This window comes from Chiloscyllium punctatum, chromosome 3, assembly GCF_047496795.1.
Source record: "Chiloscyllium punctatum isolate Juve2018m chromosome 3, sChiPun1.3, whole genome shotgun sequence".
NCBI classification, from domain to species: domain Eukaryota; kingdom Metazoa; phylum Chordata; class Chondrichthyes; order Orectolobiformes; family Hemiscylliidae; genus Chiloscyllium; species Chiloscyllium punctatum.
In genome coordinates, this window is record NC_092741.1 from 95,538,616 (window position 1) to 95,562,439 (window position 23,824).

Genomic DNA, 23,824 nt, shown 5'->3' on the forward strand with positions numbered 1-23,824 from the left:
AATTTGGCTGCCTGTTAGAAACATCAGAATAATGTGCCTCTGTAATTCCTTCTATCCAGCACACCACCTCACAGTTGTGCTTTTCAGTGAAAAGGAACACTTGTTTCTGCCTGAATATATCAGGCAACATGCAGTTCCTCCAGTGAAACCAATAAATTTCATTTCCTGAAGGGGCACATCCAATGTTTATTTTCAATCTTGGCATTGAATACCCAACAGTATCTCCATTTAGAAAATGATTAATAAGTTCTTTTCCTGATAATGAATCCCTCAACCATCATCAAAGCTAAGCGCCATGAAAATCTAAATCTGCCAATCAACATTGGATCGCCATGTTTTCCAATCCCCATAGAAACTGATAACCCTAAAAAAGAAATTGGACTTCCAGTCAATACTTAAGTGGCTGAAGTATCCACATCAACTAAATACTATTTCAAAGGGCAACTTGTACTCCAGATTGTAGGAAAAATCGCCATTACAGTTAGACTTTACTCTGTCCCTTAAGTAATCTCTACATTCTCCGGGAATTAGTATGATGTTATTCTCTACTGCATACATTTTACTCCCTGGACTAACTTTCACGTTGCGGATTAAATTGCAGGTCCTTTCCTCGAGACAAAGTGAGGTGAATCTTCCAGCTCTCTTAAACCTTCACAAACTTATTCTCTTCAATCCGAGCATGGAGGCTCCCACACATATCTTGCATGTTGAGCAAAAAGAAATTGATGCCTGTATTTCTCCTTTGTCTGTTCCTGTGAATCTTGCAGGCTATCGTTTCTGTGAGGTTTATTGATACTTTAAGAAAAAACCCCTGCAATCTAATCATACAATGGCTTCCAATAGACTCTTCCTTCTCAAAGATTATCTCCAAGGCGTTGTAAATCATGTGGGCTTTGTATCCAGGTAGAAATGCTAATTAGCTATCTCTTAACCCCAAATTCCATTCTATTTTGAAATTGACTAGACATTTTAAGTTATAACCATTTATAAAACCTGACAATCCTAACACCTTACTGTGACTTTCCGCTGCCAATGCTCTAGTAATTTATACAGGTGTGAGCATCATTGACAAGTTGGTTACTTGTGGATCCTGCTCTTGTTAACCATGTAACATGCAAATGGGTGTGGCAGGACAATAGAGCTATTAGTTGTGAGATCATTAAGCTCTATCACACGCTGTTTCCTCTGTTTGGTTTCCAAGTAGCCCTTCATTTAGTGTCTCCAGGTTGACACTTAATTTTTTGGAACACCTGCTGATGCTCCTGTGATGGGTAAAGTGAGGGATATACCAGGCCATTCAATTAGATTATGGTTGATTATAATTCTGCTGCTGATGCTGGTGACCTGCAGTGCCTCATGAACACTCAATTTTGATTTTCTGGATTTGTTTTGAACCTATCCCAATTAGGACAGCAGTAATGTCACACAGGAAGATGGTTAGCGCAGTTGGCTGGTTTGTGACACAGAGTGATGTCGCCAAGCAAAGTTACCATTAAGAACTCTCCTTAACCTCTCCCCTCACCTGAAGTGTGGTGACCCTCCGGTTGAACCACCACCAGTCATTTCTCTCTATAGAGAGAGCAGTCTTGTGGTCTACTGGGACCACATCTTTTAGTGCCACACAACGTGGTAAAAGATATGCTCAGTGAGAAGATGGGAACTTTGTCTTCCAAATCATTATACAGCTATCATTCCTGCCTTTTCTGTCAAAGTCAGATTCGTGTATAATGTGTAGCTTGAAAATCAAGCAGGTTTTACCATATTGATATTTCTATCACAATTTGCTGCAGCCCAGTCTAGTAGCCATGTCCTTCAGAATTTGGCCAGTTTTGGCATTACTGGTGTTACCAAGCCACCCTTGGAGATGCATATGAAAGTCCCCAACCCAGAGTATATCCTGTGTCCCTTGCCAGCTCTTTACTTCCTCCAAGTAGTGTTCAATGTGGAAGAGTGCTGGTTTATCAAATGAAGGAGGGCGGGCAATCAGTCCAAAGTGTCCTTGACTATGTTACACCACTAGATGGCAGTGCACATTCTCCATGCCTCTAATTCACTGAAGGAAAGCCAAATGTTCTGATTTGCATTTTGTTATTGCGATAATTTGTTGGATAACTTAAAATTGTGTGCTTGTTTTTTTTTTAGCACATTGTTTTCAACTCCATAACAAACTGCTTGGGACCTCGAAAGTTGCTGTATAGTGGAAAACTTTACAAAACAAAGAGCAACAAAGAATTATACGGTTTCCTTTTCAACGATTTCCTGCTGCTTACCTACATAGCGAAACAATTTATTTCGTCAGGCTACGAAAAACTGTTCAGCTCTAAATGTAATTCTCAGTTTAAAATGTACAAAACGGTAGGTTGGTAAAAATACAAATATTACCACAAATGAACTCAAGAATGCATGATTGACATGTGAATTGTTTATCCAGAATTAGCACTTATTTTGTTGATTACTGACAGCATTATATAAATAAATATGAAGGGATTTCTCCCTACTAGGTTCCTTTCTCTCTTCTCCACTCCCCCACCTCAACCACCCAGTCCTGCTGGATTCCATTTCGAAGCAAGGGGTATTTAACATGAGTAAAGTTAGGTCACATGAGATTTTCGATGAGTTTGTCAGTTGGATACATAATTGACTTAACAGCAAGAGACAGTGTGGTGGGGGAGGATTGCTTTTCAGACTGGAGGTCTGTCACCAGTGGCGTTCTACAGGGATCAGTTCTCAGTCTTTTGTTTGTCATTTATATAAATGATTTGATTGAGAATATAGAAAGAATAGTTAGTAAGTTTGCAGATGACACCAAAATTGGTGGCACAGTAGACGGTGAAGTAGATTTTGTAAGATTACAAAGGGATCTTGATCAAATGGATCAATGGGCTGAAAAATGGCAGATGGAGTTTAATCTGGATAAATGAGAGATATTGCATTTTGGTACAACAAACAGGGGGAGGACTTATACAACTTAAAGGTAAGGCCTTGGATAGCATTGTAGAACAGAATCACTTTGGGGTTCAGGAACGTAAGAACATAAAGGGATTCTCTGCCATTCAATAATGGCTAATCTTTTCGTGGCCTCAGCTGCACTTACCCACCTTCTCACTTTAACCCTTAATCCCTTTACTGTTCAAAAAATTATCTGTCTTAGCTTTGAAAGCATTTACCAAGGAAGCCTTAACTACTTCACTGGGCTCGGAATTCCATAGATTCACAACGCTCTGGGTGAAAGAAGTGCCTCCTCAATTCAGTCCTAAATCTGCTTCCCCTAAATTTGAGGCCATGCTCTCGTCCTAGTTTCACTTGCCAATGGGAACATCCTCTCTACTTCTACCTTATCTATTCCCTTCATAATTTTATGTTTCTATATGATCCCCCTTCATACTTCTAAATTCCAATGAATATAATCCCGGTCTACTCGATCTCTCCTCATAAGCCAACCCACTCAACTCTGGAATCAACCTTGTGAACCTCCTCTGCAGCCCCTCTAGTGCCAGTAAATCCTTTCTCAAGTAAGGTGACCAAAACAGCATGCAGTACTCCAGATGCAGTCTCACCAGCACCCTATATAACTGAAACATAAGCTCCCTGCTTTTAAACTCAATCCCTTTAGCAATGAAGGACAAAATCCCATTTGCTTTCTTAATTACCCATTGCACTTACAGACCAACCTTCAGTGATTCATACACAAGGACATCCAGGTCCCTCTGCACAGCAGCCTGCTGTAACTTTTTACCATTCAAATAATAGTCCTTTTTACTGTTATTCCTACCAAAATAGATAACTTCACACTTATTAACATTGTATTCCATTTGCCAGATATTTGCTCACTCACTCAAACTAGCTATTTTCCTTTGCAAAGTTTCATAGTCCTCTGCACACTTTGCTCTACCTCTCATCTCAGTGTCATCCGCAAACTTTGACTCCCTACACATGGCCCCCAGCTCCAAATCATCTAAGTAAATTGTGAATAATTGCAGTCCCAACACTGATCTCTGAGGCACACCACTAGTCACCGTTTGCCAACCACTCTTTGCTTCCTGTTAGTTAACCAATCCTCTATCCACATTAATACATTGCCGGTAACACCTTGCATCTTTCTCTTATGCAGCAGCCTTTTGCGGGTACTTTGTCGAATGCCTTTTGGAAATCTAGATGCACCACATCTTCTGGGTCCTTGTTGTCACTGTGTTCATAATGTCTTTATAGAATTCCCGCCCTTCGTGAACCCATGCTGCGTCTGCTCAATGGGATAATTTATATCTACTTACTTTGCTATTTCTTCCTTGATAATAGCCTCAAGCATTTTCCCCACTACAGAAGTTAAACTAACCAGTGTATAATTCCCTATCTTTTGTCTACCTTCCTTTTTAAACAATGGCATCACATTTGTTTTCCAATCTGCTGGAATTGCCCCAGAGTCCAGTGAATTTTGGAAAATTACCACAATTTGCGTCACAGGCAGATGGTGGTTAAAAAGCATTTAGCATGCTTGCCTTCATTGTTCAGACGTTTGAGTGTAGGAGTTGGGAAGTCATGCTGAGGTTATACAAAATGTTAGTGAGGCCTCTCACTGTGTGCAGTTCTAGCTGCCCAGTTATAGGAAGGATATTATTAAGCTAGAGAGGGTTCAGAAGAGATTTACCAAGATGTTGCTAGGTATGGAAGGTTTGAGTTATAAAGAAAGGCTGGATAGGCTGGGATATTTTTCACTGGAGAATAGGAGGGTGAGAGGTGATCTTACAAAGGTTTATAAAATAATGAGGCATATAGATAGGGTTTATATTCAATGTCTTTTTCCTAGGATGGGGGATTTCAAGATGAGAGGAGAGAGATTTCAAGAGACATGAGGGGCAATCTTTTTCACAGAGGTTGATTCGCATGTGGATTGAACTTCCCAAGAAAGTGGTGGATGTGAGCACAGCTACAACATCTAACACACACTTTGATAAGTGCACGAATAAGAAAGGCTTGGAGGGATATAGGCAAGGAGCAGGACCAGTTCAGTTTGGGATTATGTTCAGCATGGACTGGTTGGACCAAAGGGTCTGTTTCTGAGCTGTATGACTCTATAACAGCTTGTATTTATATAGTACCTACAATTTTCTACATTGTTCCAAGGCACTTTATTAGCAGCATTATCAAACAAAATTTAACATGACCCAAATTGGGGGCAGATGTCTACCAACTTGATCAAAGATGTAGATTGAAGAAGTATGCTAAAGGGACAGTGACAGACAAAGAGACTGAAGGAGGGAATTCCAGAGCTGAATATGCAGCTATCTAAAGGCTTGCTCCAGTGGACATAGAAGCAGGGATGGTTTGTTTCAGAGACTTGTTGAAAGCATTCAAGTGAGTAATCTTAAAGAATGCTTAGAGGAAAGCATAAAGCTAAGAAAACTGAAGCTGAACAATTAAATGAGTTGTAGTAAATTTCATGTTAAAAGAGATGAAAGGAAAGGCCCAATAGAAATGCTGTTTTTTTTTAAATTTACTATTCTCATTTAAGCCAGACATTGAGGTATCATTCTGAAAGAACTTGCATTTCACAAACTCTCCAGAACAACAGTATATTCTTTGAATGCTGTAGAGAAAGGATTCAAATAGCAACTCTTTACAAAAAGCGCTCTCAGTTTTTGTTTTTCTAAATTTATTTAACCTATTTTTCTAATCTGTTCAGAGATGTTGTTACCTACTTTTGGAGCAGGTGGGACTTGAACCTAAGCCTCCCAATTCAAGGGGTAGGGAGACCACCACTGCATCACAGGAGGGGCCCCCTTGTATCTTCATAAATATTAGCTGGCAACAATTAATTCAGTTTGCTTGCAATATGCTTCATTTATTATGGCTTCGTGGTCAAGATTGATCATTCTGGGGTCAGTATTGACTGACAATATTCACTTATATTTTTCTGTTTTTGATTTGATTAGCCTATTTTCTTGAATGAAGTTCTTGTGAAACTGCCAACTGATCCATCAAGTGATGATCCAGTCTTTCACATTTCACACATTGATAGAGTGTACACACTAAGAGTGGAATCTTTAAGTGAAAGGTGAGTAACATCTATCTATAATTATTTTTAGCAGGTTCTTATCCATAGGTTTAATAAGTACATGCTGCATTACCGAACGGAACTTGCCTACACCTTAACAGATGTAATGATTCTTCCCAACAAAATGCTTGGCTGTTTGAAATATCACTTGTCACAACAGGTCACAAACACACTGTGCTGGTGTACTAGCAGTAACTCTGCAATGTGAGGATTTGAGTATTGCATTATCATTCCTAGTACAAGGGATACCTATCTCAGTTGGTCCATCAGGGAAAATCAAGAGACAGAGAAATGAATGTTTACTTGTTCCCAGACTCTCTTGTACAATTCTTAGAATAGACTATGATCGGGTGAGTCCCGAGTACTAACTATGCAAATAATTTCTCTCAGGAGCAGTTATATTAGAAATAGTCAACAAATCAGACAGTATCTGTGGAGATAGAAACAGATTTGTGAAAATTACAAGGAGAGAGTTGTAGAGAGAAAGTGAGGGACAGATGCTGGGGAGTCAGGGTTGAGAGTGTGGTGCTGGAGAAGTACAGCAGGTCAGGCAGTATCCAAGGAGAGGAGAGTCAATGTTTCAGGCATAAGCCCTGAGTCAGATGCAAGGCCAGAGGGCAGCTCTCAGTAGGCTCCCACCTTTCCTGATGTCTATTCCCTTGGTCAGGCACTGAATGCCTTTGGTCGAGGGATCCTTTCCTACACCCCAGCAACTCACTCTGCTGCTTTAGCTGCAGTGTACGCTGTGTGGCCTCAGGGTCACCTGCAGTTGTTAAACCCAGCCGCAGCAAGGTAAGGCCCTTAAGTGATATCTTAGTTGCTGTTTAAAGGCCTCAGTTAGTGGCAGACTGGGTAGTTAGTTTTTCCTAGTAGTAGCCAAAAAGCAGCAAAATTCAATTGTGCCACTACCTTGCCTCATTCTATACCCTTTCCATTTCCAAACTCTCAGAACGTTCCACTCATTTAATTCTGTTCCTCATTCCACAGATGCTACCTGATGTGCTGAGTAGCTCCAGCACTTTGCTTGACCTAATCACTTCCTCCTCTCTCAAATTAACCCAACACATTGTCTGCATTAACATTTTGCACCCATCTATCATTTGTATGTATAAGTTAGGGTTTGTGCCATACATTTTTAAACATTTCAGCTGGCCCCCGTCCTTTGCATCAGGTAAGAGTTATTAATTACAGCACCAAGAGAAGCTCAATCTGATCTCATCTCTGATATTTGCTCTTTCACGGCTCTTTGTTGTTATTCTTGCTCCGTGATCAATCGTTACAAAAATGAGCGCACATTGGAAGCTCTGGCATTTCAAAATATCATAATGGCTGCTAATACTAGAGTGAAAAATAAATACTGTCAGAAACTGGTGTGCCTGTCGACCTCTTCCCTTGTACATAATTTTCAACAGCAAAGCCACACCAGGAGCAAAGCAGAAGAAATTCATCAGAATTTCCAAAGTTACCTGGAACATGGTCTCAGAACGAATATGATCATGAGAGGAATGATGAACAAACTTTAAAAATATACATTGTTATTCAAATATATAGCTAGGCAATAAATGCTACCCTAGTCAGTCCAACGCCCACATCTTATATGCAAATTTTTTTAAAAAATTAGATCTTACGATTCCACTCTCACATCCTACTTCGGTTCACTCAAAGACCGAGCCATTATTCATTCTTCAACTACCCTTATCGTCTACCTGGTTATTCGTTCCATAGCTGTGTATAAACAAGCTTCAGATTTGCCTGTAGAAACTCAACTGGTACAAAGCATGAAATACTTGCAGGTGTTTGTAAAAATGTGTTATTTCTTTTTAAGACTTATTATTTTTCTATCCCCAGTTGTGTGGCAGATCTAAACATGTCGGCAAATATCTATTTTCAAGTTCAACCAATGTGTTTAAAGTTTTGGTGAATTGTCTCTCCTTTACTTCCCAACAGGACTGCCTGGGTTCAAAAGATTAAAGCAGCATCTGAACACTTTATAGAAACTGAGAAAGGGAAACGTGAAAAAGCTTATCAAGGTATACATCTTGCTTAAAAAAAAACTTTTTTACTACATTTAGCATACTTCCACTTCAAATTTTGTTAAACAATTCATAAGATGCGAACATCGCTGGCTAAGTCAGCATTTATTGCTCATCAGGCCACGATGAGCTGCCGCCTTCAACTGCAGTAGGCTATTTTTTAGCAACCCTCACAAAGAAATAATTTGTTTTCAGTAACCAGAATGATTTAAAATGTCTACACTTCAGTTTTCCCACCTTCCCAATGAGGGAGTTTCTCAACTTCCATCTGTGCGGATGGAGATTTTTAATTTGTGACACCAAATCAAAGAATGATGCAGCAGACTGGTTTGCCCCTTTGTACGACTACAACAGTTTGTGTTCTAGTTTAACAGTCTTGTTAACTGTATAGGGCAGATAAATCAATGGCTGACGAGATGGTGCAATGTGCACAAATTCAGATTTTTGGATCATTGTGATCTCTTCTGAGATAGAAGAGACCTGTTCAAAAGGGGTGCGTTTCATCAGAACTGGAAAGGAACCAATATCCTGGTGAGAAGATTTGCTAGTTCTACCTCGGGAGCCTTTAAACTACCAGAGATGGGGTGGGTTTGGTGATGGTGGTTTCCCAAGTAGAAGTTAAAATAGAAAGGCAGGTGAGGATTGTTCTGAATCCAAAAAGAGCAATTAGAAAAGGGATACAAGTGCAAGTCAGAGAATGAGGTAACTCTGAAGAATTAAACTGCATTTATTTCAATGCAGGGGATCTTGCAGTAAGGATGATGAACTCAGGGCATATATGGGAACATGGGACTGGGATCTCATAGCTATTACAGAAACTTGGCTGAGGAAAAGACAGGGTTGGTGGCAGTTCATTCCTTCCTATACCATCTAAAATCCGGAACATAGGAAGGGAAGTAAGAGAGGAGGAGATGTGGTGTTTTTGAAGAAGGAAAACATTGCTACTTGAATTGGAGAGGATATTTCTGAGGGATTGTCCAGTGAAACTATATGGTAGAATTGAGAAATAAGGATGGGATGATCATCCTGATGGGGATTATACTGCAGGCCCCCCAGTAGTCAGAGGGAAATTGAAGAGCAAGTATGTAGAGAGAGATCAGACGTTTATAGGAATAATCAGGTTGTAATCGTAGGGAATTTTAAATTTCCAAACATTGATTGCGACTGCTTAGTGTTAAAGGCTTACGTTGTAAGGTATTTGCTAAATGCGTTCAAGAAAATTTTCTTTATCAATATGTAAATGTTCCTACTAGAGAAGGGACAAAACTTGACCTTCTCTAAATCAGGCAGGGCAAGTGACTGTAGTGATAAAAATAGAGGAACATTTTGGAACTAGTGATGCTAACTATGTTAAACTAATAAAATTATGGAAAAAGATAAGCCTTCTATAAAAGTTAAAGTTCTTAATTGGAGTAAGGCAAATTTTAATGGAATGAGGCAAGAACTTTCAAAAGTTGATTGGTGTAGACTGTTTGCAGCTAAAGGGACAACTGACAAGTGGAAGGCTTTCAAAAAGTGTGATAATGAGAGTGCAGAGGCATTATGTTCCTGTTAAAGTGAAGGGTAAGGCTAGTAAGAGTGGAGAACAATGGATGAATAAAGATATTGAGGTTCTAGTCAGGAATAAGAGAGAATCGTATATTAGATATAGACAACTGGCATCAAATGAATCTTATGGAGTATAAAGAGTGTAGGGGCAATCTTAAGAGGGAAATCAGCATGGCAAAAAACAGGATATGAGATAGCCTTGGCAGATAAGTTTAAGGATAATCCATAGAAATTCTACAAGTACATTAAGAGCAAAACAGCACTTTGAGAGTGAGCGAGATGAGAGGAGGGCCCTTAAAGGTCAATGTCTGTGTCATCTGTGTGTTGAACTTCAGGTAATGGGAGGGATACTAAATAAATATGTAGCGTCAATTTTTTCTGTCGTGAGAGAAATGGAGATTAGACAACTCTGAGAAATAAATATTAATGTTTTGAAAATAGATCACATTACAGTGAGGAAATGCTGGATGTGTTAGAAAACATAAAGGTAAATAAATCTTGAGGATCTCATTAGATGTACCCCAGGACGTTGTAGGAAGTTAGGGAAAAAATTGCAGGGCCTCTAGCAGAAACGTTGTTAGCCACAAGTGAGGTGCTGGAGTACTGGAGCATGGCTAATGTTGTGCCTTTATTTAAGAAACGCTATAAGGAGAAAGATAGGGACTGTAGACCTGTGAGCCTTTTATCGGTGCTGGGTACGTTGTTGGAGATGATCCTGAAAGATAGGATTTACATGCATTTAGATAGGCAAGGACTGATTAGGGATAGTCAGTATAGTTTTGTTAGAGGGAAATTTTGTCTCATAAACTTGATTGAGTTTTTAAGGAAGTAACCAAAAAGATTGACGAGGACAGAGCAGTAGACATTGTTTATATAGACTTTGGTAAAGCCTTTGACAAGGTTCCGCATGGTAGACTAATTAGTAAAGTTAGCTCTTATGGGATTCAGGATGAGCTTGCCAGTTGCATACAAAATTGGCCTTACGTTAACAGAGAGTGGTGATGGAGGGTTGCGTTCCACAGGAATCAGTACTGAATCCACTTTTGTTTGTCATTTATATAAATGATTTTGGATGCAGATACAGGAGACATTGTTAATATGTTTGCGGATGACACGAAAATTCATGTTAGAGTGGATAGTGAAGAAGGGTTATCTAAACTTACAAAGAAATCTTGATCAATTGGATGAATAAGCTGAGAAGTGGCAGATGGAGTTTAATTTGGATAAATGAGGTCTTACGTTTTGGTAAAAAAACAAGGGCAGGACTTATACAATTAGTGGTAGGGCCCTTGGTAGTGCTGTACAACAGAGGGACCTCAGCATTCAGGTGCATAATTCTGTGAAATTTGCTTCACAGGCATTTAGCATGTTTGCCTTCATTGCTCAGCACCTTTGGGTTATGATGAGACTGTATAGTACATTGATGAGGCCTCTTTTACAGTTCTGCTTGCCCTGCTTTAGGCAGGAAATTAATAAATTGAAGAGAGTTCAGAAAAGATTCACCAGGATGTTGCCAAAAATGAAGAGTGTGAGTTATAACGAGGCTGGATAGGCTGAGACATTTTCACTGGAGCATAGAAAGTTGCAGGGTGACTTTGTAGAGGTTTAAAAAATCATGACGAGCATAGATAAGGTGAATATCAAGGGACTTTTCTCTAGGATGGGGTAGTTCAAAACGAGGGGCATATTTTTAAGGTGAGAGGAGAAAGTTTCTCCTCATGCCCTTTTTAAATCTATCTTGCAGAGAAACTGGTTAGTGTGTGGAATGAACTGCTGGAGGAAGAGGTGGGTGCAGGTACAGTTACGACATTTAAAAGACATTTGGAAAAGTACATGAATAGACAAGGTTTGGAGGGATGTGGGCTAAATGCAGGAAAGTGGAACTAGTTCAGTTTGGGAACATGGTCTAGTGGACTAGTTGGGCCAAAAGGACTGTTTCCATGCTGTGTGACTCGATAACCTTGCTTTTTGTCTTGTAGCCCGCTCACAGAAGACAAGTGGAATAGGGCGACTTCTTGTGAGCATTATTGAAGCAACAGAATTGAAAGCCTGCAGGGCAAATGGTAGGTTGCAATAAATATCGCTGTCTTGATATGCTCAAACAGCATTAAAATTATTACAGCAAATTACTAATGATTAGATTTAAGAAGTAAAGTGTTTATGATGATTTTATTTGTGTCTATTTGTTCATGGTTAATTTCTGCTGTAAAATATTAATTCAATTAATACAAATGTGAAAAAAACCTTGGCATTGTTTGTCATTTCAATGATTTAATTATATTTATGGATTATCATTTATCAAAACATAATTGGCATAGTCTTCATCTGAATGCTGCTGGGACCAGGATCCTGTGAGCTTTGTAACTACAGCAGTGGAGAGTACTTTAAAATAACAAACAAATGGCTGCAAAAGCTCAGCAGGTCTGGCAACATCTGTGGAGAGAAATCAGAGTTAACATTTTGGATTTAGTGGCCCTTCCTCAGAAATAGATCAGGTATGGTAAAATAAAGAGCAAGGACAAGGGAATAGTGCAAGATAGCAACATGGGTAATGATAACCAGAGTGTGGAAGGAAGGGACAGAGTATATAAAGTTAAGTGCATCAGCAGATAAGGCTAGAGTTTGTCTTAAAAGTTAAAGGTTCTCTATGTGAATGTGCACAGCAGTCATAAGAAAACAGATGAATTGATGGCATGAATAGAAATAATATGTATGGCTCGAGAGCCATTTCAGAGATATGGTTTCAAGATGACCAAGATTGCGATCTAATGGTATCTAACATTAAGGAAGGACCGGAAGTTAGAAAATAGGTGATGAGGTAGCTAATTTATTGAAGGATGGCATGAATACAATGATGATTGACTACCTTGGTTCAGAAAATCAAGATGTAAAAACAATTTGGATGGTGACTAAAAAATAGAAAAGGTAAGAGATTACTTGTGGGGAATAGTTTATCTTTTCTTGCATGTCTTCAGGATTGAGAAGGACTTTCTTCCACTTGGTGTTGTGCATCCAGTAACGGACCTTGCCTCAGGTATGGCAGGTGGTTTTTGCTGAAGCAAATGGATGAGATACTGTCGTCCATTACTGGACTTAAAGATAGGGATAAATGTATTTGGCATTTGTAAATGTTGCTAGTGCTGTGCAGGGATCAATACCTCCACTGTCTACAATCTGTACAATGACTTGGATGATGGGACTGAATGAATGTATGTTAACTAAATTTGCTGATGATGTAAGATCAATGATGTATAGAATCATAGAATCCGTACAGTATGACAGCAGGCCTTTCTGCCCATCCAGTTCACACCAACCCTGAGAGCATCTCATCCAGACTCATCCCCCTACCCTATCCCTATAACCCTGCATATCCAATAGCTAATCTATCTACCCCTGGACACTATGGGCAATTTAACATAACCAGTCCACGTAATCTGCATACCTTTGGACTGTGGGGGGAAGCCAAAGCACCCAGAAAACCCTGCTCTGGTTTCCTCTCACAATCCAAAGATGTGCAGGTCAGGCGAATTGGCCACACTAAATTGCCCATAGTGTCAGGTACATTAGTCGGGTAAATATAGGATAGGTGAATCGGTCTGGGTCAGTTTCTCTTCGGAGGGTCAGTGTTGGGCCGAAGGGCCTGTTTCCATACGGTAGGGAATCTAATCTCAGAACCAAGTCTCCCAGAACTTTGGTTACAACAACCCTTTTTCAAGGCTTGTATACTGTGGAACAGACAAACATAGGCAATTGTGTTCTCAAAGATCTCAATGCTGATTGACAATTAAAGGTAACAGCTGTAGGAGAGGAGTTTTGTCTGGGATACAAAAGGAATGAAATTATGAAGTTTGGCCAGAGATGCATATGAAAAGTGTATTTCTAAAATTCTTTAAGAATATTTTATAAATCGTTAATAATCTCCTATGAAACAGGTTATTCAAGTGCTAACGTGTCCAGCGGAGATTCACACGGATGATCCCTGGAATGACAGGTCTAGCATATGAGGAACGGCTGAGGATACTGGGATTGTATTCGTTGGAGTTTAGAAGATTAAGGGGAGATCTAATAGAGACGTACAAAATAATACATGGCTTTGAAAAGGTGGATGCTAGAAAATTGTTTCTGTTAGGCGAGGAGACTAGGACCCGTGGACACAGCCTTAGAATTAGAGGGGGTCATTTCAGAACGGAAATGCGGAGACATTTCTTCAGCCAGAGAGTGGTGGGCCTGTGGAATTCATTGCCACGGAGTGCAGTGGAAGCCGGGACGCTAAATGTCTTCAAGGCCGAGATTGATAGGTTCTTGTTGTCTAGAGGAATTAAGGGCTACGGGGAGAACGCTGGCAAGTGGAGCTGAAATGCGCATCAGCCATGATTGAATGGCGGAGTGGACTCGATGGGCCGAATGGCCTTACTTCCACTCCTATGTCTTATGGTCTTATGGTCTTAACAGACTACTTGTCTGCCTTTGCCAATAATTTTCAGTATCAGGTTTGTATACGAGTATGTGCTACAGAAATTTAGTAATGACTCATGGTCTTTTATTTCAGTAAGTAAAGGTACCTCCTAACTAATCAGGAATAAAGAATTATTCCCATAACAAATGTTTTGTGAAAATATTTTGTCTGAAATGCAGATGTAACTGTCACTTAAACATCTTATCTGGTCCATGTTTTTACTAGGAAAGAGCAATCCCTACTGTGAAGTCACCATGGGATCCCAATGTTACACGACCAGAACACTGTCAGATACTTTGAACCCCAAGTGGAACTTTAACTGCCAGTTCTTTATCAAGGACATTTACCAAGATGTATTGTGTATCACAGTCTTTGAAAGGGATCAGTTTTCACCTGATGGTAAGAGTTCTAATAATAGTCTTTATTTCAGCAGAGAGTAAGTAGTCCAAAGAGAATACTGTACATGAAATTATAATATTTTGATTTTTCTAAAAGTACCACTCAATGCATTTCTCGTAAGTGAGAAAACAGGGACCAACTGAAAAATAACGTTTGAATTATTAGAATGTTTATGTTCAGCAAATCAGGCATGAAATATTATCTTCCTATCAATTGAAAATATGGTTCAGTAAATAATGGAGAAAACAACTGTAATTATTTTTATTTATTTAGACATTTTCTCCTCATACAGGCCTTTCTCTCAATCCACTAATCAGTAGGTTCATCCATGATATGAAAATAAATTACTATGGATGCTGGAAATACAAATTAAGAACGGAAAATGCTGGAAGCACTCAGCAGATCAGGCAGCATTTGTGGAGAGGAACAGTTAACATTTCAGGTTGATGATACTTCATCAGATCAAATGAGAGCTTAGTTCTACCTCCTTACCAAGATACCATAAACACAGTTATGGTGGTAGGCCTATTGCTCAGCCTGCTCCTGCCTCAATGAACTGGTTTCTGTTTATCTCAACTCTATATTTTCCCTTCAGTTCAGTTGAAAAATCAATGACCTTAAATGGTAACTCTTGTTTCTTTCACCATAGGTACTGCCTGACTTTGAGTATTTCCAGACTTTCTTTAAATTCATTCACAATGGTCATATTACCAGTGTATGGCACTCATTATATGGGCAAATGAGAAGTAGTGAAACAAGTGTGTTAGCCAATTTAGGGTTTCATTTCCAAACATATTGAAGAAGGCATCAAAAGTACTTTTCATATTCTTCTGAAATGTAGTTGGCAAAAAAAATTATTTTAGGTTTTGAATGCAGTCAAAATTTCACTTGTTAAGCTGATATTACCTTTTTTTGAGAGAAACTTTGTCTTCCTGTTTATTTTTGTATTTTCCTGTCCCAAATTCATCAGTACAACCTAGTTCTGGACTTCCTACCAATGTCATTTTTTGATCCAATCCTGATGGTCTTCGTAATAGAAAATTTAAATATCTGCCATGTCTTCTTGATTGCCTGTTTCATCCCATCTATTCGTGTCTCTTTGTTTCACATTCAATACATGGTCTGTATATCTCAGGAAGGATTTAAAGCATTATGTAATATGAGGCTGCATATTAAGGAACTGAAATACAAGGGAATGGAGAGTAGAGAAACAAATGATTTCTCAGCAATAACGTTTTGTAATATTCTGGCCAGATTTCCTAGGTCGGACAGAGGTTCCGGTAGCAACAATCAAAAAGGAGCAAGAAGGCAAGGGGCCAACTACAAAGCGCCTTCTTTTGCATGAAGTCCCAACTGGTGAGGTATGGGTTCGCCTTGATCTTCAACTATATGAACAGAAGACATTACTCTGAAATTGAAGCTTCGAAATCTTATGAACTTTAATATTCAGAGCTAAAATAATGGCAATCATTTATTGGTGATAATATTTTTTCTAGAATTATGGAGGAAGTCCAACAAATTAAACCTCATAACCATGTACACTGTGATGTTCAGCAATGGTTATAGCCAAATAGGTGCCAGTTTCTTTTCTTGTTGCGCTGAAATCATAAATATTCTTCCTCTTTGGTTGCCACTTTCTGCCTATTTCTCTCAGTGTAAATTTTCTCCAGTGATCATGGAGGAATTTTAAATCCAAGCTTCAGTCATGAAGACAAGAAGAAAGCCAAATTATTTTTCCCCAATTGAAGATGGGCTTATTGGCTTAGAACTACTCAAAACTAAGTGAACAGTGACTTCACTCCTGACGGTTCATTAAACAGAGTAAAACAAGGGACTTGTATTCTATGCAGAGTCTAAGAAGTCAAGCAACAATTGAGTTTTTGTAAATTTGTAAACATACAGCTTTTGCAATGATTGGAAATTTCTCTATAATTGTAAAAACTGTACTTTTAGAAGCATTTTTTGAAGTAATTGAACAAAATTTGAATATACTTTGAACTGAACAGCTTTGAGTAAAAAAGAAAGGCATCATACAGTTAATGAAAGATGATGGTGTACACTAAATCATATGTCAAGATATTTATTGGAGTTGTTAGCTGATTCTTATAGCTCAACACTGAAACAGAGGTCCACAGCTACTGAAGAATTTGAAATAAAAACTTCCGTAGAACTTTGCGCTGCATAAAAACAAATTGTTTTCTGTACAATATAAAAGAAATCTTTACTATGGCAGCAGTTTTCGTCTGCAGTTAATATTATTCAAATTTGGTCTTAACTCAGTTCAGTTTGTAGTTTGAAAACTAAATCTTATTTTTGAAAAATTATTTCTCCTACATATCTAGCCATATGTCAAAATATTTGTCATCTAGAGTACAGAAGCATATATGAACTATACCAATGGTTTTGTCACTTTCAGCAAATTTTCTATATGTTGACAAAAATAATTTTACCATTGGTGTTATCTCATAATTTCATATTTTATTGGTCAAATATTTTTATAAAATCAGGCTATATTTGATGACTAGATTCTCAGCTTTCAATAGGTTGGTTTACATTGCATATTTAAGGTCTTAGTTTTTTTTAACAGATGTATGCTTTGTACTTGTCCATCCTTAATTTGAGAGAAACATTACCAGCAGAAAGCCTGTTCAGACAGAATGAGAGATTAGATAAGGCTGAAATGACTTGGTGCATTCAATTTTCTACTGGTCGAATGAGAAGCCACAGTTCAGTTTTGACCAGACTTCACGAACCTTTCATAAAATTATAACTACATTGATAAAATATGTTGTAAATGGCCAGCAGGTTGGTCAGAATGTGAAAGACACATTGGTTTAGGTAGTTATGAAAGGTTACACCCAAAGGATGTCATTCCCAGTTGTTGATTGACTGGTTCTGCACTTCTTTTCTGGTTTTATCTAACAAACTACCAGCATTATTTTGGCTACAGAGTGAAGGCATACCCTAAGATGAATGCAAGTGCACTGTTCACCAGTATCTATTTCATGTCTTTTGTCATTGTTCTTATCCATTTTTTTTATTGAGAATCCAGCTATCAATGTGAAATATATGAAAGCAGTTTAAATGTCATTCTGCTGTGCAGTGGGCTTTCACATAGTCTTCATTTCAAGTGTTATAAATAATCTTTATTTTGAACTTACTGCCACATTTTTGTTTTTCCTGCTTGAACAACAAGTTTATTTTTAAGATGTATTTGTAATACACATGGCATCACTGCAATGTGCAGTTAAATGATACAAAAACGTTTTAAAATCACTTTCTGGTATTCATTACTGAAGACAATTCAAATCTTTCTTCATCTGTATTCCTTAGCCTTGGAAAACAGAAGATTCATTATTGCAGCTGTGTTTAGTGGAAGGGTGCTATAAAGTGATATAATGTATGTGGTCAGCAATATTAATTGTTCGATACAGAACTACTGTAAACTAATTCGGCGAGCTCCGAGCTGTGGAGTCCTTCATTTTATAATTTGGAGCACGTGCTCCTGGTTAGACAAAGCTTTCACGTGAATTCTTCCTGACTGTCAGGTATAATCAATAAATGAAAAACAAACAAAACACAAAATGTTGGAAGTGCTCAATGGAAACAAAGTGTCAAATTAATTACCCTTTGTCAGGTCAATAAACTACTTTCTTTCTATTTAATTGTACAAATTACATGTGAGAACTCAGTATTATTATTGTTAGTTCAAATTAAATGCATTAATTTAAAAATAAATCATTGGTAATTGATGGAGAAGGTGAGGAATAAATGACTGGTAACACCCAGAATTATCCTTTATGTGCTGCTTTCATTCTTGCAGTTTAGGTAACTTATACAACTCACTATTCATTTTATGTGAGTAAACATTATGAATGGAGGAGGGAGTTTGATGAAGAACATGAATATTAGGTATCTAGTGGAATGTAACCAATGGTAAAAGCTTGTGGATTTTGCTCCATGTCCTAAACAAACAAATTGAGCCCTTAATTATATAGCCAACCTTCCAGAGGCTAATTATTAGTTGCAGATCATTCTTTGAGTGTAGTTCAAAACCATACCATTGGTGAATTTATCTGCCAAGTCACTGAAGATTCTTTTTCTTAGAATTATTGCTGAATAAGTGAAACTATGTGTAACTACTGGGATGCTGGGCAGGCACTGTTACAACTAGGTGAGGAGGGGTGAATCAGCTCTCCTCTTCTTAACCCCATTGTTGACCATAACAGAAGTTTTAAATGTTTAGCATGCAGCTATATCTCACTTGAATTAAAACGTAGTACTGGTCAAACACAAGGTTTTGATGTGAGAAAGAGGGATTTTTACTAATACCAAGGAAAAGATAAAGAGAAACACACAAACCCAGGTATAAAGTTTAATAAGAAAGGTATATTAATCCTTAACCTGAGGTCACAGTTCAATTGATTTCCTGTATCCTCAGCAGTGGCAAGATGTATAGATATCCTTGAGTCCTGACTGAATGGATATTTCTCCAATTTGATCACAGCACGATTTGTCAAGAGAGGTTGAGAGAAACAAGGATAAAGAGAGATTCTTCCAATTCTGCTATTACAAATCTATTCTTTTTCTCACTGCTTGATCCAAAACAAATATAATTCCTTTCCAATTTTATCAATAACTGGCTGCAATTATCATTCTATTGCTAAATTGAATCTTGTGGGTTACAATCTTTAATTGTGATTTTTTTAATTTACCTGGTGGTCAAGCAGGAATTTGCAATGAAAGGTGGCAGAGTTCTGGGATTCCAGTAAGGCTCTTCTGAATATTTCCCAATATATTTTCTAATCACTGGTATGCTTAGTTTATACAGAAATTATTTCAGCACCTCTGCTGCTATCTGTCTGCTGCAGTGTTTGAAAACCATTCCAGCTGTTGCACTGACTGCACAGCATCCAATAAAATGGCAAGAAATGTTCAATGTGAAGATTTTGATCATTCTGAAAACATAATTTCAAAGAAAGATGCTAAACTGTAGAATTATATAGTGGTTTAATGGTGACTTCTATTTCCAACTATGTTGAAAACAATCGTTGTACAGTTGGCCAAGCTGCTAGAAAATTGGTATTGACTGCCAGACCATACCACAATATGGTGTCTTTAATGGTTATTTAAAATGTTTGCACCTGACTTTTAAAAATTGAATGTATAAAAATCCAAAATAGCTGTATGTCATGCAGCATTAGTTTTCTTGAGTGCAAAAATGTATATTATAAATGAGGGAACAGGGAATGTCTATTTTGCCAAATATTTTTCTTACCTATACAGGAGAAATTGCTATTAGGGTTATGAATACACACTGTGAGGTATTAAACCTCTTTAATAATTCAGTCAAACCACTGTCAAACTGTTACTAGTACTGAGAACAAGCATTTTAAAGAGGGAATGTACTGGACATTAAATAGTTAATATTAGTCTTGGCACGCATGTTTTGTTTTTTGTGTTGAATCATGTGAAACTATTTTTTAAGGAATCTGTTACTTTTATGCCATAGCCCATCCTATGCAGTCTACTGTAGATAATCTCTTTGCACTACTGTGGTATGTCTCAGTTGCTTCATATTTTGTAGATTGAATTTTGTTGTATAATATTTGGTTTGATAACAATTCTCTACAGTGTTGTCAATAAAATTGACACTTAAATTACTGAATTGTATTTCCGTCCCTATTTTGCTTTATGGAAATAATTGTTTTATTAACTAACTTTATCTTCTGACCAGGAGACCATATGTAAATTGAGAACTTGAGTGCACAAGCTCAGTTAACTCTGCAGTGCAGTACTTCATGTATGCTACATTACTAGAACATTTTGTTTAAAGTAGATCTGAAAGCATGTTCAATATTTTACTATTATTGCCTTACCACCTATAATGTCACCTTTGATTTTATCTATACTCCTTACACGACAAATAGAATATGTCACTATGACCTTCCTCTTTTTGAAAAGCAGAATCAGTGCAAAATTGAGGGTCAAATGCTTAACCAACAATATGTGTACAGTATTATCAACATCTCAATTCAGTTTTCCAGCTGTCCATTTGCTGGGTCCCCAGAGGACTCACCTTAATCTGCTAATAGCTGACAGCAAATTATTTGATCAAATTATTCTCTCAACCCCAAAGTACTTGTGCTAGGCCTGAAATATTTTATAAATGAAAACCAAAGTAGCTGTAAACAGCATTCGTGGAGAAATAGAGGATGTTTCAGATCTCGTATCCTCCTCCAGAAGGCCATGGATGCTACCTGACCCAAGTATATCCAGACTTCTCTGGTTTTAGATTTCCTTATCTTGGGTTTTATTTTCATTTTAGCTAACTGATACATTCAGTAAGTGACATGAATTACTATTACATTGTCAATTCTATTCTTTGCTACTTATCAAGTAAATGACTAAATTTGTGCAGTAAATTACTTCTCACAGATTTTGGCACTCTCTTCTAAACTAATAGCTGTTACTGCGTTCTTATTAAAACTCATGCATTCACATTATGTAACATTTTATTTCCAGTTAGTTTTGGAGGTAGTTGTGCAATAAGCCAAAGACTACTTTCAGGAGCTGGCCTACGACACACATTAAACTAAGTTAAACAAATCTGGAACGTCTATTGCTCCATGGTGCGGAAGGTCAGTCCTGGAAAAGCTTCTTATAAATCTGCGTCTTCCCAATAAAAATGGATGATGAACTCACATATGTCTACTTCTCCAAGTCATCCGTTTCCTTCGTACAGATAAAATAAAAGTAATGTTAAAAAAATTCAATGTTCATAATTTCAGCACTAAACTGACTTAACACATTTTAAAGCAAAATATGACATGCTGGAAATCAAATCAGAGCAAAATGTTGTAAATAAGCAAGCATGACAGCATCTGTCAATAGATGTTAATATTCCAAGTCAACAACCTTACATCAGAATATGAATTTCATTATAAAACTGATAAAATAATCCCCTGCAGCTTTGAACTTCACAATACCAAGACATGCATTTATGAGTATTTAATACTGGAAGCATTTTGGTTTGGTTTAGTAAGAGTGTAAACAGATAAATCAGTTTGGAGCCAACTAAAGGAGAATACATCAGGCGTATGGCAAAAGTGGATACTGGAGATAAGAGTCAAGATTAGAGTGGTGCTGGAAAAGCATAGCAGGTCAGGCAGTATCCAAGGAGTAGGAAAATCGACTTCAGGTAAAAACCCTTCTTCAGGAATGGCATATGGCATCATCAGACATATGGCTTGGTTAAAGATGGGTTTTAAAGATCATAGAATGGCACAATATAGGAAGTGGCCATTTAGGCCACTGTACCTGTGCCAAATCTTACATAGAAATATCCAATTAATCACAATCCTGTGCTTTTTCTGCCCTTTGAGCTATTCAATCAACAGTTATTTGCAAATTATGACTGAATTGCTTATGACTGAATTGCCTTCCACCCATCCCTTTAAGGCAGTACATTCAGAACCACATTCCTGTGTAAAAAGACTTCTTTCTCCATATTATGTCTTATGATTTTGTCAATCACACTAAATCTATGATTAATGGTTACTGACACCCTCAACTGTTGGAAGTTTCTCCTTATTTACTCAATCAAAACCTTTTAGGATTTTATCAAATCTCTTTACAATTCTATGATTGTCCTTAGAACCAAGAAAATTAAGTCATACATCACAGAAACAGACCCTTTGGTCCAAACAGTCCGTGCCCCGGACCATAATCCCAAACTAAACAAGTCCCACCTGTCTGCTCCTGGCCTGTATCCCTCCAAGCCTTTCCAATCCATGTACTTATCCAACTCTTTTTCAAACGTATTAATTTTACCTACATCGACCACTTCCTAGGAAGTTCATTCTACACGTGAACTACTCTGTGAAAACAATTTTGCCTGTGTCTTTAAATCTTTCTCCTCTCACCCTAAAAATGTGCCTCCAGGTCTTGAAATCCCCCAATCCATTAGCTCTTACTATAACCCTCGTTATTTTATAAGTTCGCGTCAACCTCCTGCACTCCAGTGAAAAAATATCCATCCTTTATAACTCAAATCTTCCATACTTGGCAACATCCTGTTAAATCTCTTGTGTTTTTCCATGCAAAGCTCAAGTTCCTCCTACCTGATATCATTCTACCACCTTTCTGCTGTGCTCTCTCTAAGGATTTGTCATATTTCTGAAAGTTTTGTGCCCAGAATTGAAATATGGTAACCACATTTATTGATTATACCAGGATAATTAGGAAGATAGGCAAAAGTGAGGACTGCAGATGCTGGAAATCAGTCTAGATTAGAGTGGTGCTGGAAAAGCACAGCAGGTCAGGCGGCATCCAAAAAGTAGGAAAATCGACATTAGCTTATAAGGACACTACAGGGACATATCGATAGATTATGAGTGGACAAAGTTCTAGAAAATGGATACAGTGGAAAAAAGTCTGGAATTATCAATTTTGTCAGGAAAAGTCAAAAAGCACATCATCTAACTGGTCAGAGATTGTAAAACTCTAAATTGCAAAGGGATCTCTAGCGCATGAATCACAAAATGTTAGTATGCAAGTATGGCAAGAAAGTTAAGAGAATGTTATCATTTCTTGCAAGGGGAACTGAATACAAAAGTAGCGAGATTATGCTTCAGTTATGTAAGGAACTGGTGAGACCACATCTAGAATACTTTGCACAATACTAATTACCTCACTTAAGGAAGAATTGAAATGAGTTGCAACCGATTCAAATAAGGTTTAGCTTAATATAACTAGAATCGGTAGATTGTCTTAAGATCAGGTTGCAAAAGCTAGGCTTGAGTCCACTGCAGTTTAGATGAACACAAGGCAACTTAATTGAAGCATATAAGATTCTGAGGGGTCATGACACTGTGGATATGGGGAGGATGATGATTCTTGTGGTTTCTACAAATAAGATCACAGTTTCAAAATCTGGTGTTGCCATTTAAAGCCGAGATGAAGTGACTTTTTTTCCTGTGTAGTAAGTCCTGAAAAAAATTGTCCTTGAATATTTTTAAGACAGAGGTGGATATATTGTTAATCAAGAGGTTGCAAGGTCATCAGAGGTGGGTGAAAATGCAGATTAAAAGGTTGCCTTCGGATCAACTCTGTTCATACTGAATGGCCTACTCTTGTGTTGTGTGACTTCTGACCATAAAAACATGAACCAAGTCAAGGTCATCTGATAAAGAAGTAGCACTCCAAAAGCTTGTGACTTTAAATAAACCTATATAACCTAGTGTCATGTGACTTCTGACTTTGTCCACCCCAGTCCAACATCATATTTTCATGAATACAGTGCATAAGCTGAGACCTAATCAAAATAATTAGATC

General features: G+C 37.8%; 2 protein-coding genes across 13 annotated transcripts in view; one reads left to right on the forward strand and one right to left on the reverse strand.

Annotated features, from left to right (window-relative positions):
* Positions 1 to 20,152, forward strand: part of itsn2b (intersectin 2b) — a 202,361-nt gene extending 182,209 nt beyond the window's left edge. For all 9 annotated transcript variants that reach the window (XM_072556764.1, XM_072556757.1, XM_072556772.1 and 6 more), the window contains 6 exons: positions 2,143 to 2,355; positions 5,931 to 6,052; positions 8,000 to 8,082; positions 11,613 to 11,696; positions 14,315 to 14,488; positions 15,743 to 20,152. In XM_072556764.1, coding sequence (XP_072412865.1) covers positions 2,143 to 2,355; positions 5,931 to 6,052; positions 8,000 to 8,082; positions 11,613 to 11,696; positions 14,315 to 14,488; positions 15,743 to 15,900 — 834 coding nt within the window. In that variant the 3' untranslated portion in view covers positions 15,901 to 20,152. The remainder of the gene's footprint in view (positions 1 to 2,142; positions 2,356 to 5,930; positions 6,053 to 7,999; positions 8,083 to 11,612; positions 11,697 to 14,314; positions 14,489 to 15,742) is intronic.
* Positions 20,088 to 23,824, reverse strand: part of fam228a (family with sequence similarity 228 member A) — a 79,333-nt gene continuing 75,596 nt past the window's right edge. For all 4 annotated transcript variants that reach the window (XR_011954614.1, XM_072556845.1, XM_072556857.1 and 1 more), the window contains one exon: positions 20,088 to 21,223. Coding sequence is in view for 3 of the 4 variants with exons in the window: in XM_072556845.1 (XP_072412946.1) it covers positions 21,190 to 21,223 (34 nt within the window). In the remaining variant the exon portion in view is untranslated. The remainder of the gene's footprint in view (positions 21,224 to 23,824) is intronic.